The following is a 17,782-nucleotide window of genomic DNA, read 5'->3' on the forward strand; positions in this document are numbered from 1 at the left end:
CCGGCTTGGTAAAAGATTTGACCATCATTTGGTGCAAAAATATGAAGTACCCAGAATATTCGAGAATCATGATAATTAGAATCTAGAGTTTGTTTTTGTGGTTTCATTTTCCTATCAGGAAAACTATAAAAAGCTGAGACACAGACCTGAAATGTCAATCAGTAGTGAGTAATCGGAAGCTGAGTTGAGATCATGAGAGTAGTTGAGCGAAGGGGGTCTTCGTCAACTTTTGTACAGTCGTGTCTCTGTAAAGAATAAAGCGTCGTTATATTTTTTTGAGACTTTTGAACTTATCACCATAAAAAAACAATAGATTTTAGAATTTTAAGTAACAATCCGCAGTATTAGTTATAGCATACTTACGGCTGTTTTTGCATTTATTTGTTCTGTTTAATTGTAAGAAAACGAATAAAAAGGTTCTCTTATGTCTAATAGTTTTTGAATTCCTCTAATAAATCCCTTAAAAGTTTTTACCACATTGAAAATAATTAATAGTAATTAATTAATTCGTAATCTAAAGCTTTTTGATAGATGTCAATTTTAGTTTCGCCATTTGGTGTATAATAATGTAATAAAATTTAATAAAAATAGCAGGAAAAATTCAGTATTATTCATTGGACTGAAGCTAAAAAGCAGTAAAAAAGACAAAATATGATATATCTGTGTGCCTTTTGGAACTCTGCAATTCAGACCGTTTGACTTGCAGCTATCTATTTTGCTATAGAAGATAGATGAACAAAATATTTACAGTTTAATTGTGTGTCATGGGATTGTCTCCTTTAGAAAGTTTCATGTACATATTGAACACAGCATATGTAAGTCATTTAAAATAAGACGCGTTTAATATCAGACAGTTTGGCAGAATCATGATGTTATTTAAAAAAAAAAATATTTCTGAAATTAAATATAACAAATATTCCCGGCAAAGCAGCTGATCGTCCAAGGCGACTAGTAATAATTAAACTAATTAATATTTTACAGCATTATGAGCATATTTTATTTAAGAAATATTACATATGAAATTGGTCGCTTTTTTCTACAAAAGTTTTGAAAGATTTTGCATAATGACTCGCCTAAAAATGTTTTGATATCAAATTTCTGTGACAGGCCATCAGTCTGTATGTTACATCCTAAACTATGTATACGATAAACATAAATTTTTTGTTCCTTAAATATTTAATTATAGAGTATTCCATACATATGATTTTGTAATTTTCATTTTAGAATACAGGCAGATGATGTTAGAGGATACTTAAATCTCGGACGCGTTTATACTCATCTGAGAAGATACGAAGAGGCTGAAGACACATATTTAAAAGTAAGAATCCTTATAATTATTTTATAAAAAAAATCATTGTTTTTACGTTGTTCGAAATATAATTTTGACCCACACATAAAAAAGATATTGATATCTGCTTAAAAAATATACAGCTTATTTTTTAAACTGAAAATAAATATTTATAATGATTAGAATGTACTATATGTAACTGAAACAGGTAAGTTAACAAAAAAATGTTTAAAAATATTTCTTTTCAAAATTATCCATAAAACATTTATTTAATGTATTTAATATGCCTTGCCGAAAAAATCGTTTATATTTCTTTATAAATTTTGCCGCAGATCTCATTTTTAAAAACTGCGTTTTATAGTTATATTCTGTGAATTCTTAAAATGCTGTTTCTTAATTTAACTTCAATAAACAATCTCAATGAAAAGTACAAACGAAGTACGAAAAATACAAGCATTCACAATGAAACTGAATATTGTACGTTTATATCGTATTAATTTAGCTACTAAGTACTTAATGATGATAGTGTCGTGTACGCGTTACCACGGAAAGGGGGTGAAGTGGCATCTGAGGGTAAAGACACCAGATACTAAGTATTTAACTACTAAAAATGTAACTGATACTAATTTGAATGCATGTTATACCTAGTTAAAACTAGAACTATAACCACTCTAAATTATCAATTGATTTCTCTCTTTATATACATTGAAATAAAAATAATTTTACATTTATTTACGTATTAAAATAAAAAAATAACTTATAATAAATTTATAATTACTTTAAATATCTTAAAATTATCAAAATAATGCAAATGTGTTCAATTTTCTACATAATACTTCCGAATTCGAAGGCATGTCCTTCTCATATATCTATTAACAGAAATTCTAATGTTTAAATTTGTTAAATAGAAAATAATTTTGAATATAAAAATCACTTAAAGAAACTTTGAAGGTCACTTTAAGAAACTTAAAGAAGTTTGAAGGTCATTTTAAGTAGCTTAAAGAAGTTTGCCAGGTATCCCTTACATTCTTACAGGGATTGTCATTACATTGAATTTTCCAAAACATATTTCATTATAATATTAAATAAATCTATTATTCAAAGAAATGTATAATTTCTTTGGCTGATTTAAGTTTACATATAAAGTATCTTAGCGTTTGACAGACCGAATTAGCTAGTTGGCATTCCATTTTTGCTAAATATAAGGGAGTGAGATAATAATATTCCTTTAGAGCTAATTCCATTTTCGAGAATAAATTTCCTCCCTCCCTCTACCTGCTGGCTGACGATATTGAATACAAACATCCCCGACTCAGATCCATAGTTCCATCCCACCCCTTCCATTGATTCGATTGACTCCTGATATCGGAATGGATTCACTTTGTGCCATCTGTGTAACTCCGAGATCTATCTAATTGCAGGCCAAGTCCCTGTTCCTGGATCCCGAGGAGACCAGGGAGCGTGAGGTGCGGGTCACCCCCAACCACCTACAACTGTTCCTTAATCTGGCTTTCCTTATCTCTCGAAACGACAGCAGATTGGAAGAGGCAGACGCAGTAAGTACATTTCCCTCTAGCCCCATTTCCTCCCCAACAAGTAACTGCTAATGGGCGCAATATCTGCACAAGCCCTGCTTTTGCTGTTGCCGCAGTCCTGGCTAGCTTCTGGTTTGGTGTGAAGCCTCAGTAAACGAATCGAACCAGTAAATGAAACGAAGCCCCATTACGAGTGGCATCTGGATACGGAAAATGGCTCTGGAAATATGCCTAAGGTTTTGGATGGATAGGGTTTTAGATTTGGGAGGGGTCATGTTATTTGCCAAATGGTGTTTTCATAGATATTGGGAGAGATTTCGAATTCATAGAAACAGTTTATATCTTTTGCTTTCAAGAAGTTTAAATATGTTTTTCTTAGATATACATTTTGGTTTTAAAGAAGGAGATTGATCTTTTCCACCTTCTTGCCTTAACTAATGCTGAGAAAAAGTTCTTGAATGATCAGAGTTCCTCAAAAATGTTGATAAGTATTATTCCAAATAAAATCGAATGTGTCAAAAGGAAAAATGTAATATCTTAGTGCTCTCTAAGATATTATTAGATCTTCTGTATTTTGTTCTTTTTCTAAATGCATATTAATTTCAATTTTATTATTTTTTATATTTTTCTAATATTTTTATTATTTTATTAGAGGAATTTTAGTATTACAGAAATGGTTTATAGATTTAGTTTTCGATTTTTTTTTTGTTGAGGGGGGGGGGGAGGTTGGAGTTATGTTATTTGCCTAATCGTGTTTATATGCATATAGATAGAGTTTTCAGATTTACAGAAACTGTTTATATCTTTTGCTTTCTAGAAGTTTAAATGTTTTTAGCTATACGCTTAAAGAAAGAGATTGATCTTTGTCCTCTTCTTGCTTTAAATAATACTAATATCAAAAGAAGTTCTATAATGCTGAAAGTTGATTAAAAATATAGGAAAATATTATTCCAGATAGATTTAAAAGTATCAAAAGGACGACTATTGCTCTCTAAGATATTATTATATTTAATCTTTTGTCTTCTAGATATATAATTAATTTCAATTCTCATATTTTTATTATTTTTTAGAGGAATATTGGTATTATAGAAACATTTTATCCATTTGGTTTCAAAGCATTTAATGCATTTCTCAAATAAATTTACACTATAAAACAGAGGTGAATTTCTTTTCTTTTCTTGCTTTTAAAAATATCTGGAAGAAAAAAATCCTAGATTTTCTGTAAGTCTAATAAATATATTCTAAAATAATATTCCACTATAATTTAAATTTTTTAGAAATAACTCATGCGTCTTGATAGCAGATTCTTACAAACGCCTTATCTTAAAAAGTTATTTAAAAAACTTCTAATGCATTTGTAAGGAATTATTTTGATTTGAATATAAGACAATTTGAAAGCTCGTACAGAAAAGTTTTATTTTCAAATAATTCTACATGTATCTTTTCTCACGTCATTGTTTATAAATCATTTCCTTCTTTTATTGGAAGAAAATAATAATAACACGTGACTTACAATATTTCCTGTTTTCTTACTTCTGTTTTAGTTATATCGAGAAGCTATTACTCTAAGATCTGACTTTACCAATGCATATCTCAATCGAGGAGATGTTTTATTGAAGATGAACAGGTAATTTTTTTAATCTTTTGATTTTTTAAAAATCTATATCATTTCACTGAAAAAAGCAAATACCAATTAAATATAAACATTCCTAGATTAGCTTCTACTTTTAAAATGTTTCGAATAAAAAAAACTTCAGTTTGAGGATTATTTTAGCAAATATAAATTAATTGCCAATTCACTCGTTGAGATTATAGCGATAAGTATTATATTAAAATCTATCATAGATTATATATATATATATATATATAATATTAAAATCATCAAAATCACAATTTTTTTTCCATAACATTGACCTTTTAAAAAAATAATAAGTGTAGCGGTTACAATAACTCCACTACTCTCTCTTTTAAAACAATAGATGGCGTTACGTTATTAACATCAAGGTATTTTCCTCTTGGGGGTCATTATTAGAGTGTGTTCTAGTTAGTGTCGTGTCTTTTTCGTATTCGTGTATGTTTTGTCTTGTGAAATGTGGAACTTAGAAAATAATTAGTAACTGTTTCTGAAACTCGTCTATTATTTTTATCTATTTCATAATGAAGTGTCCCTCTACATAAGTATTTTGAAATATTTGTTTTCTTTTATTAATGACATCAATGAATTATAAAAAAATAAATGTAAACGCAATTTAGAATACTTCGAATCATCAAAAATTGAACATCAAATTACTTTTCAAAGAAATGAATGAAGAGCAAATATATGTAAATGATTTTTAATAGCTATGATTTTTTATGTAAATTCTTAAAAAAATATTTATGTTTTAAACTATAAATTTCTTTCTCGTTTCAACATCAATTCTTTCAAATTGTGAGCATTAATTTTATGTTAATAGTTCCCGAACTAGGAGAAGGAAGAACCTAATATTCTAACAATAGACTTGAAGAGCTATTGCAATATCGCGATATACAGATTTCTATTCGGGAACACGAAGATGTGTTGTGAATACATGCAGAAACTCAAAAGTTTTTTTTGTTAAGTGTTATGATGTTCGAATGGAATTTCAAATAATTAGGCCGCGATAATTTGTCATTTTGCTTATCTTTCGATTTCATACTTCAGGAATCCTTACTTGTCAAAAAATAGAACAATTTAACAAAATTGAAACAACCATTTCTAGTATGTGGTTATTAAGTAAATGTATTTGCACTTATAAATGGAAATTAATTTATTTTATAAACATATATAGTCTAAAACTAAAACTTACTTTAAATTTTAAGAAAATATTTTCTTAAAGAAATATTTAAACAACATGATCAAATATTTGCTTTACGCACCTAAAGTTGTAGTCTTATTTCGTTTTCAAGTAATGCAAATTGTTACGGTTCGTTAATAAACTCGCTTTTTAATGGTTCCTTGCAAAATTTTTATTTCTTTACGATAAAGATTCCTACTGTGTAAAATAAGTAGCATCAAAGCAAGTTCATTTATTTCGCTTCATATATAACGTAAAAATATGTATAACATATGAATGTCAAGTTTTAGATGTCATCTGAAAATTGCCTGTCGTACCCGTGCAGCGTTTAAACATCTAGAAATAAAAAAGAACCTTTTACATATCTTGTCGTACCTCGCATCACCATTCCTGCTTTTATTTACTTAGTTTTTTCCTATCCCATGTCAAGGGCTACGGTCCATTCCATTCGAGCTTGTCCCAGGTGATAACCCAACTAACAAACTACGCATTTCTGCATCGACAAGGCCCCGTCTTGTTTTACGATGCCCCGTAACATATCCATGGGCCACCCACCCTCCACCATGTTTATATATGAAAGAGGGTCATGGATCTGTGCACACGGCCGATGCTGCATTAACTTTTCATGATTCTCTTTCTTTTCATCAAATATGCACCGACATCTCCGGGATTCGATATGGCCGACAAAGGCAGTCTTGCCTCGCTTTGTAGCAAGTCTGCAAGACCTCCATCCTGCAGCAACATTTTATTTATTTACGTGGGAGTCAGTAATGTGTTCCCCGCGTATGCTCAGAAGAGTTGTTTTCAAATTTTTATTGCTGCAGAGGTCGTTTTCTTGTTGGCGTTATTTTTTGTGTATTCCCTCACAGCTCGCACGGCACAGTCCTGGGCTAATGGAAGAAAAGTCGCCAACACAACATTTCAGCTGGAAATATAACCTGGATGTATTTTTGGTACTGGAAAATTTCTTACGAGGTCGTTTCTTTTTGTGTTGAATGTCAGGTGCTGTTCGTTTTTCTTCGTTGTAACAGAAAAAATGTTTTGGGTTTTCCAAGCGCTGAATCAATAAGTCATTCCGAGTTCCTTTTGTGCTTTTCAGTTGGTTATGCAGTGCGGGAGGCGAATTACCTGTTGAAATATTTCTGTATGGTTCTTGAAAAGTCTCTTTACTTATTTTCTGCAGTTTTTCTTTCAACTCTATTTTAAGCATTTTATTAAACTTCTTGACATAGCAGCTTATATACCCTAATACCCTCTGGATCTAAAAGCAGAATAATGTATATTTTCATTTAAATAATATAAAATACTGTTTATTTTGCTCTAATTCATTTGGGAATAAAGATAATCTACATTTACAATTATCAAATAGAGAATCTAGAACTAGACACGGCATATGCTTCTTATTATCCGTGGTATAAAATATAATTGACACAAAATTGTCCGGTGTGGGATTATTCGAACTTTGAGCTATCTATCTTTAGTTAAAACAATTTTTTGTAATAAAATTGAAAAAAAAAATATTTTTCAAAAGAGTTGAGATTTTATAAAAACAGACAAAAAACAGTTTTATTCTTTCATATATGAACAGTTCCATTTATAATAATTATTTATAGTTAAAATAAATTTAATATTTTTTTTAAGAATTGAGCCTAAGTTTTAAATTCATATTTTGTATAACGTATCAATTTAATATTATGTATAATTCTTATGATATTATGATTCCAGTAATTACGTTATATGTAGTTCTTATAATGTCATGGTTCCAGTAATTACGTTATGTATAATATTTTAGTTTAAGATGATATTTTTCTTGAGGATTTCATTTTTCTGTTGGAAAATTTTCAAGCAGTACAGTATAACTCTCAACAAACATTTATAAAGTGTTTTTTTTCCGACTAAAACTTCAGAAAATATGAATAACAATAGGTGTTAATGCAGAGAATGAAATAGGACGAGACTATTGTAGCAATTGTATTGTTCCAAATAGTTTTAAATAAAATAAGATATGAAATGAGCACTCACACCTAGTCATCCAACTTTTTGAAGTCCTGTTCGGTGCAAATTTTGCAGTTGGTTTTAAACCAGCTTTGTTATGAAAAACTTTAAATATAGCTAACTATTCAATATTTACTCGCTTTCTTATCTATTCGATGCAAATTTTGTCGTAGAGTATAGCTCATCGGGAAGTTAGTTTAAAATCAATTGCGAAATTTCATACATAAAATATTGAAAAACAGAAAATAATTATTTAAATAAAGTTATAATACATCATTTTTTTAAAAATGATTAAATGATTAGAATTTTAAATGATTTAATTTCTTGTAGCCCCTAACAAATTTGAAACCCAATACAAATTCTAAAACCCATACAGATTGCATTAAAAATTTATGATTGCAAATTTAAAAATTCATGAGATTAGGAATCTGTATGGGGCTAGGAAATATTATTTTATTCTTTTTGGACTGTTTTAAAAACATGACAGATTTTTAAAAATATATTTGTATAATTAGTTGATAACCAACTTGCCACTCGCCACATTATGCCCGATAATTAGAAATGTGTTGCACATGAAGACTAATAATTCGGCTAATAGTTTGAAGAAGATATAAATTGATTTATTAATTTAACATGACAATAAAGTTATGTATTAACAAGCCAACATGGCTTTGTTTTAAAATATATTAATTTCAAAATATATTTCATCACTAAGCTAATAACAATATGTTGACAAATTTCTTGTTGGTGGAATATTTAGTAATTTTCAATCATTCATTTGATCTTCAATAGAGATTTATGAGAAAATCAAAATCCTATGACGACAGAACTAAAATGTTTATCAGAGCATAAATTGTTCATTTTATTTTCTAACATCATGTGCGTTATTTTAAGCATGTTGTCAAAGAGTTTCTTCATAATGATTAATATAATGTTCATCCTACATGTTTTTAAATATTGCCTCAATATTTAAATATTATTTTAATATTATCTCTAAACTCAAGTAGCTAATTCAATAACCTTGTGTTTTAAGTACGTCCCAATTTACAAAGATATTTTTAATGACAACCCATTATAACTTGACAGAATGAAAAAGACTTAGTGATATGAAGCATAGCAATATTCCATTTATTTAATGAATTAAAAATAAAATACGAAACTATACCAAAAATAATTTTAAAAATACATGAATATATAACAATAAAAATGCAAATATTTCGAAAGATTTTCATTTTTTTAAACCCTTCTTTGAATTGATACATTATTTTTATTTTTTGGGATATCAAAAATTAAAAATCTTACAATTTCATCATGTGTACTTAAGTTAGTAAAAATAGTAAAATTTCATGTGTGAATCATCTGTATAACATGAATTAAAAATGTATATTTGTCTAATTTGGATGGCAGAAAAAAATTATAAAGGAGACTATATAGGATTAACATAAAAAAGTCATTAGTCGTAAAGATTATTTAAAAAGATTGCAATCGAAGATGTTCTCAAACATCACATTTAGTGTTTTTCAAGGCGGCAAAAGACATTTCTGCAATTTTCTAATATGAGGTAATCAAAAATGTTCACCAATTCCGATGAATTGCGTAGTTTCCGAAACTGGTGTTTTAAAGTGAATATTATTAATATTTCATGAACTTATATTTCATTGTATAAAAATTAAATAATTGGTATATCATAAAAATAATTATTTTAACAATATAATCGAATAACACATGAATATTACTTGAAAAATCTACGTTTGTTAAGAGTAGAAGAAGATAATTTTTCATATTCTCTTTCAGAAGATGGATACATGCAAGTATCTATATTTCTTTTACTAAACAATACATACAATATGAAGTTTTTAGAAATGTAATCAACATTAAATTGCCCTATTTTAGTTCAGATTGACTATTGTTAACTTTATCCGTATATGCGCATTCTTTAGAATACAAAAAAATTCCCCTCAGCAAGCTGAAAGGCAAAAGTAGATTCCTTTAATCCAAGTTTAAATCTGGAAGCAGATATTGTTGAAGTTAGAAACAGTCAAAATTAGGACATGGAAATCACTTTTCAGCTCTTAACTTTAAATACAAAGTTATTCGCCTTAATGAAATGCTAATTTGGCTAATTGGATTTAATTTTTTACATGCATTATTAAGAAAGTTGTAACGAAATCAAAATGTCAACTCTTCCCCCCACCATTTCCATTCCCTTTGAGTTATATGGGCCATTTACAAACCTGTCCGAGGTTTTTATATTTCCAACAACATATTCCAAGCCAGTTAAAATACAAACAAAATTACTCTAGTTATTCTGTTCGCAAGATAGCATGGGCAAAACATTATATATATAACTTTTGAATGTAAATTAATTTTTATTTCTAGGGACCATAAGCGGTGAAGAACTAAAAACTTTTTTCCGAAGTCTTGCCATGAAAACCATTGCAATAGGTAGTTTTCCTATAGGAATCTACCTAATTGAGCCTATTTCTTCTCTTTGAATCGTAATTTAATCATTATCAACTGATTTCAAACAATATGGTATTTTAATTTGCTCTACGATATTTTTTTAAACATTAATATTTTGAAATGTATATTTTGCAATTATGCAACCGCAGGTAATTAATGCAGTAATAAAAGCATAAACAAGAAAAGCTACAATACTTTTCTTTCTTTACACGAGAAAAATTTTACACGCGATGCTGAATAAAACATACATTCGGGTTTTTTTCGCTATATATATATACTGTAATAATTAAATGTTTATGAAAGGTTTCTTTTTCTTCTGTATTTCAAGCCTTGCCTTCCGCTCACACATTTTCACGAACAAAACATTCGCATTTTAATTTATACAGAAACATCACATAAAAAAGGAAGCGCGTGTTATTTAAAAGAAACATTTATTCGCAACCTAGGAACATGGTATGCATGACAATAAGAGGATAATACGCATTTTAACTCGCTCGTTGTAACAACTTTTCATTACTTAAGGAGCGGACATATACATATCACTACGTGCTAAATAAGCATTCCTTTTACAGAAATATGCCTTTTATTTAATTCTAACCTTCATTCACATAATACCAAACAACATATGCATGGTTTTAGGTGCTAAATTATGCAGTCGTAAGCTTACTCATTGAATATGCCGAAACAGTTACTGCATTCAGTTTCTGAGAGAAAGGTCCCGATGTTGAATGTTTTCCGACATCCGTGTTAACAAGTTCTTAAAACAGAATTTCGTTTCCTCCCTCCCTCGAAGAATTCCGATTTCTTCCTTCCTTCGAAACACAGCCTTTTTTTTATTTATTTAGAAAGAAAAAAATATATTCCATTTCCAAGTCTACCGAACACATACACATCAACAGAAAAGAAAAACTCTTCTAATTCGTCTTCTAAGCTGAGTATAAAAGGACGTTAGAGGGAAAAAAATCGCGATTGAAAAAGCAATCGTAAAATCTCATGAATATTAAAAAGTCTTAAGAAGTAAGAAGCTACAGCAGCAGCATTTGAATCGATGCATGCGTGCGACTCTTTTCCGAAAGGGGGTGTATAGCGTGTTTACTTTAGAATCTTTGACTGAAGTAAATTTATTCATTTCATTTTCAGACTTACTTCTTTTTCTTCTCCTTCTTCTTGCTTTCTATAGGACCAAAGAAGCAGAGGCAATGTATCAAAGAGCTCTAGAGTTTGACGATTCTAATCCTGACTTGTACTTTAATGTGAGTACTTCAACACCGCATCTATATTCTAGATTTTTTTTTTTTTTTTTACTTTTTGTTCTTCCATTATTATTAGAGTTTCACTTTCATTTAATACTACAAGGTTTTCAGCGCCCTTTTCAAATATTCATGTAATTTTACTTTTTTAGTAGTTTTTGATTCCGACTCTATATTTATTAGTTTTTATTTTTTTTTTAAGACTTAAGTTTAGTATTGAGATATGGCAGCTATCACAACGCTTTGATTTTTTTTTGTTAAATTTTTACCATTCGTTTTACAGAATAGAGATTGCTTCGTTGATAATGTATCGATTTCTTTCTTTTTCTTCTTTTGTTTAAGAGATTAATTTTACTTATTCATTTTAAACTGCCATTGTTAGGAACTTTAAAAATGAGATAGGATTTATTTTCCATTCGGGTTTTTCTACATTTGCATTTCGTTTCCTGCAGTTAAATTTTTTAATTCGCTATTGTTTAGGCCAAAACCCTTTATTTACTTTATCTTTTAATTATAACTAAATAATTTTTTTTAATGTTTTGTAAAAGGAAGATAATGTTTGCATAGATTATTTGTGGACGTTGTTGTGGAGAGAAAATAATTGATTCGCTACAAAAAGATCTTTTTTCGCCGATAAATAATACAATAGGGATAAACTATCTCTCTAAACAATACGAACAATTGTTATCTTTTTGATGAAATACAAAAGCGGTTTTTTCCCATGAAATAGAAATACAATAAAAAGAAGTTCTCCATTTCCTGTTAATTTCCTAATTACAAATTTATTTCACAAAAAATGTTATTGCAACAAACTATTTCATTTTTAATTAACATTAATGATCTCCGTTTGTACCCCCTCCTTCTTCTTAATAATCTTTTATATGACTCTATAAAATATATTTTTTATAAAATGTTTAATAAAGAGATAAAATTCAAAGTATTTTTTTATCTAAACTAAACATGGCGCAATACTCTTCTTTTATACATCATATAAATATATAATATGAATTTATTCAAGTTGATTATGTACCATTAAGAAAACCTTTCTATAATATATAGAATAATATATAATATACAATAATTATATTATATACGTAATGGAATTTCAAATCCTGTCGACTAAATAATATGTAATATTTTCGAATCCTGCCGGCTAAATAATACGTAACATTATTTTGATTGAAGCGGAATGCAATGATGAGACTTGGTATTTTTAATTCTCTTTAATATCCATCTCGGGAAAGCAATTTATTTACACGCAGACGCAGAGCGAAGAAAAGAGAAAAAGGGACGAAAAGATGATCACTAGTCTTATATAACATAGGATTTCCGGCCACGCGTCATGTTTTGACCTCTGATAAGGGCAAAAGTATCACTTTCATTTGATACGTAGTACTGATGGCGCATTATTTTTACAAAGTGATTAATTAAACCGAAAGTGGAATTAGATCACGAAATAAGAGAATATTTTTAGAATGAAGTTACGATGGGCTAAATTAAGATAAAATCTTGGAAATTAATTTGGAATTAAATTAAGAGTTAAAATATCATCACACACATATATAATATATTGAATAATATGTAATAAACAATATAATATTTTGAATTTTTTAAAAATATTTTTAACTTGCCGCTTTTAACGACTGGTTTATTCGCATGTTATATCGGCTTTCATGATAGTTAAACCATTAATATAAATTGCATTTGTTTAAAATTTCCCATTATTTAATACAATTGAAAAATCGGAATTTAATGGAATTAGTCCATAATAAATTACAGCGTATGCAGATTGAGAAATATATGTACCACGAAATAAAAGCGGGAGCGAAATTCCTATTTCAGAGTTTAGGCTTAAAGAAAACAATTCTTTGAACTTAATTTTAGCACTAGCAAAATCTCACAATTGAATGAATTGATGGGACAATAAAATTATTTGAATTTAATCATAACAATAAAAATCATTATTACAGATTCTATATTAAATTTAGTTTTTTTTTAAATCATTAAATTTTGAGAAAAGTCGTATAAAAAAGAAATTGATATTATTGAAAAGTTAATTTTTTCAATTTTATGATGGTGCAAAAATTATTTTTAGGACAGTATTTTCGAGAAATACGACTAGAAAAAAGAAACCAAAATAAATTTTAATTAAATATTAACATAGAATACTATTCATTAACTTATATTTTAATTACATTTGGATTTTGAAAAGTTGATAGTAGTCTCTTTCTTTTTTTGAAGAGAAAATGCGCCAAATGAAATCAAGATTAGTCAAAAATTGTAGATTTATATACAAGACCTGCAAATAAATAGCTATTGTTTGAATAGAAATTTATAATTTGACCGCCAAATATTTCTGAATCTTTTTACTTAATATTTTCAAATTTGTCAGAGTTTAGTATTTTTCCAACAATAGAACAATCATGGCTGGGAAGTAACTTTTACAGTGTTATCCAAATGAAGGAAGCCTTCGATTTATTATTCGGAATGAACGGGGAATGAGAAATTCCGGAACTGAAAAAAACTACGAATAATCCCAAACTTCGAAAATATAATTTGAAATAATCAAAAACTTTGAAATTTGATACTACTAAGTCAAATGTTGTGATATGTAAAAAGAAAAGTCACATAGACATTATTATTATAATATCTTAATGGTATATATTAATACACATACATTTATTATTCGTGGAGATTGAAAGTTATCTACTATTTCATTGAATTGTCTTTACAACTAAGAAATTTTTCATCACATTCGTATGATATATTCCCCTGAACCTTTTAAAATAAATTATCTTAATGATTTCCAAAAACAAACAATGTTATAAATAGCACCCAATACTGCCATATCCATACAAAATGCAAGCAATTTTTTACCACCGGCTCTGCGAAATTAAGAAAAAGAAATTTCACTTTTTCCATCTGTTATTATAATGCCATCACGTACTCAGGTGGTTCACTTTTTATTCCAAAACTGAGATTCAATTTTTATTTAAAATTATAGTTTTTGGCGACAATTATTCGGATAATCCTCTTCCTGTTTGATCCGGTCTCGCGTAATCGACAATCTACCCTATAAATATTTTTTTTCATTTGTTAAACTGCAATATAATGATAATTTTTCGTTAAATTATTCCATAATCCAACCTAAATAATTAAAATCGGTTCATGAAACGAAGAGAAAAATTATTTTATAAACATAGACTAATTAGATAATTGATGGTATCTTTTTGCTTCTCAATAAAGTTTTAGACATGATTCTTTTGTTCCTTAGTAAATTTTAATTTAAAAACAAAATAATATAAATATTTTATTTTTACACTGATGAGTAATAAGAGCAAATATTTTATAAAAATCAGAAATGATTTTTTTTAAAATTTATTTTTCTTATTTTAGCTTGGCATAGTATTGATGGACCAAGGCAGAAATATGGAAGCTCTTGAATTTTTTAATAAAGCTTTGTTTATTGAACCAGACCATGAGGTAAGTATAGAGAGACATATATGTCACTTAACTTTTTTTCATGCATTATTTGTAATTCTACTTATATATACAGAATGTCTTAAAACAAAAATCTCTCTCTTATTTTAAAATTAACGCTCTCATTCACAAAATCATTTGAATTCTGTATCTCAAAATACTGGAACGCCCAAGTTTAAAAATAAAAAATAAGAAATATTACCTCCCCCTTCAAAAATCGCAATGACAGTTCGTGCTCTTAATGAGTTGATACTCAAAAAATTACAAATCTTACCCGAGATTATTAAGCAAACGTATGCTTAGACATCCTTTGAATTTCTTAGAAAATCTATCTGTTCTCCAAACCCATCTGGTCGAACAGATAGGTTTGAAGGATAGATTCTATAAATTACACTTAAGAAAATGGGTGGAAGTGATGTTCAGACGCCTGGGATACCCATCGTAGTTTCTTTGAAAGGGTTTTTTGGAGCCTGTCAATAAGAAAATTTACATGCATAGAAAAATAAAATTATCAATCTCGTAGAAAAATTCCAAATATAAGCACACATGTCTCAGCTTTAAAATAATTTATTATCTTACAACAAATGTTAAAGGAACGACTAGACTCTTTAAGGATTATGAAAGATAGAATGTGACCATACCAGCGTTTTTGCCTTCTGTGGGGAACACTTCTTATATAGAACCATTTCTTCTAATAAAGGCGTATTTACTTGAAAAGGCATGAGTTATATACACATTCATTTGATCTTAACATTCTTACATTACTTCTCGTGAGACATATATAATCTAGAGTCTCTTAAAAATCCTACAAACAGAGAATGTGAAGAATTGATCTCTAAAACATATGCATACATTTCAATTGACACACATTGAAAATATATAGAAAAGTATATATGCCATCTCCATATGGCATAAAATGTACGCATTTTTTATTGATTTTGATGTTGTTGCATTGAATGTGTGAATGCAAAGAATACTTCACAGCTTTTTTTTCTCGTACTAAAATAGCAGCTTAAAAGCGCAAACTGTCGATAACATTTGGAAGGAATTTTGAAAATTATGCATCAGATTTTAAAACTTTTAAAATAAATGTTGGTTTAATTCCCTTACTGGATTATTTTGTTTTAACAGAGATTATATATTGTAAAATAACTTTATTTCATTCTGAAAAATTTGAAAATTATTTATTGTTTCATGCACTGAAAAAACTCAAAGCAGTTCATTTACTACGGAGAATATATTCATTCAAATATGTTTTTTTAGTGATAACTTTTTTCAAGACAAAATCCATTTCGACGTTAGACATTTCCATATCATTATCAAATAATGAAAATTATTTTTACATTATAAAATGGGTAAAAAAATATAAATATATATATGTATTTTATATGACAGATAATTCAATGATATATAATACAAAATTAGTTACAATTCTTGGTTTCGTTGTTGTTTACAACCTAAATAATATTTTCAGAAATCTCTGGAGTTTTCTGCTGTTTTAATCCATGAATCCGGAATGTCCAGGCACCAAAATCTAGCAAGAGACAGGTAAGTAAAACATTATTATCTTTTGTTTTTAATGGGTAAAAAAGTGTTTATGTAATAAACAAACAATGCTAGTAGTAAAGAATTTATTATTTATCATTGTAACGACTTAGTTAGAATTAGATATAAGAGTCCAAGAACCAAATTTTTTTAAAGACCTGGATAGATTGGTTGGTAGGGCGTTGGACTCGCATCCCTTAGGTTGGGAATTCGAACCCCGCCGGTTGAAGACTCTCTGTGTGTGTAGTGACTTGCGCACGTATAAATCTGTCGTAGTCACAATGTCCTCCTGTCGAGAGTAATACCACTGGGGGTACTGGTTCAGAGGTGATCATTCTCTGATTCAGGTCTAAATTACGATCTGTAGATGAGTGAATGAAATACACGAATGAAGCCCGCCCTATAAAAAGGGTTGCGACGCGTGAGTGGCTAAGTCGTACTCTTGGCCCCAGATGGCGCTACTGCAAAAACGAGAGACGCTTACTCGGCTTAAATAGCTGACAGATAATGTCAGCTGGCTTGTAAAGTTCTGTAAGTCACAACACAACACAGAACGAAATTTGGCAAAGTTGCGTCATATCATCATTCTAAGTAAACTCGATTTATTATTTTTTTCATATCCGAAAGTACAGAAGGCATTTTTCTGCTTTACGGTTTTGAAATATATCAACTTATTTCGATCTGACGAAGACACTATTTTGAAAAATGACATAGAATTTCAGATTATGCCTCGATTTTCTCCGACAAATATAATAAATGTAAGAGAATGCAAGCTAATGAAAATTTTATAAACTTTATGATAGTTGGTAGCAATTATATGATAGGCAAAATCATTTTGCAGTCTTCTATTGTAGATATCACTTTATAATTAAGTGTCTGGATTAATAAGTTTATTATAAGCAGTGTTTAACTTTTGACTCATATTACTTAGAACCATTGATATTTATCTATGAACCAAAAATCCGTCAAAGTTAATAGCGGGGGGGGGGATCATAGGAATAAAAAAGTTCATTAAAAATACTCAAAATCCTGATATCATAGATGGCAAATAGAAATTCCAAATCTAAATTCGCTACTATATTAAAATTTTGCAACCAAGTAACAGTTGTATACAACATAATTTTTGAAGCAGAGTCGTGGCTGAAGACAGAAAAGATACTTCGAATATTTCACTTCGTTTTATGCCATCCTGGGAGGCATGATTTATGTAAAAACAGGAGCGACAAGCGCACCAATACAGAACGGCACATAACAAAATGAGGAAAAGCTAATGATAAATTTATCTCTGTGATTATATATGTGAGATTTTTATTAGAATTTCTCTACACATGTCGACCCAAGCAAGGGAATCATAGGGATTTTTTTAAAAGAATTCGCTTGGTTGACAATTTTTTATCCCTTCACTTGGAGCGT

At 28.9% G+C, this 17,782-nt stretch overlaps 1 protein-coding gene across 1 annotated transcript in view; it reads left to right on the forward strand.

Annotated features, from left to right (window-relative positions):
• LOC129963973 (protein O-mannosyl-transferase Tmtc3-like) overlaps positions 1–17,782 on the forward strand; it is a 334,865-nt gene that overhangs the window by 294,978 nt on the left and 22,105 nt on the right. The window contains exons 13-18 of the mRNA XM_056078611.1: positions 1,225–1,318; positions 2,710–2,844; positions 4,368–4,450; positions 11,275–11,347; positions 14,741–14,827; positions 16,299–16,372. Coding sequence (XP_055934586.1) covers positions 1,225–1,318; positions 2,710–2,844; positions 4,368–4,450; positions 11,275–11,347; positions 14,741–14,827; positions 16,299–16,372 — 546 coding nt within the window. The remainder of the gene's footprint in view (positions 1–1,224; positions 1,319–2,709; positions 2,845–4,367; positions 4,451–11,274; positions 11,348–14,740; positions 14,828–16,298; positions 16,373–17,782) is intronic.

This window comes from Argiope bruennichi, chromosome 3, assembly GCF_947563725.1.
Source record: "Argiope bruennichi chromosome 3, qqArgBrue1.1, whole genome shotgun sequence".
NCBI lineage: Eukaryota > Metazoa > Arthropoda > Arachnida > Araneae > Araneidae > Argiope > Argiope bruennichi.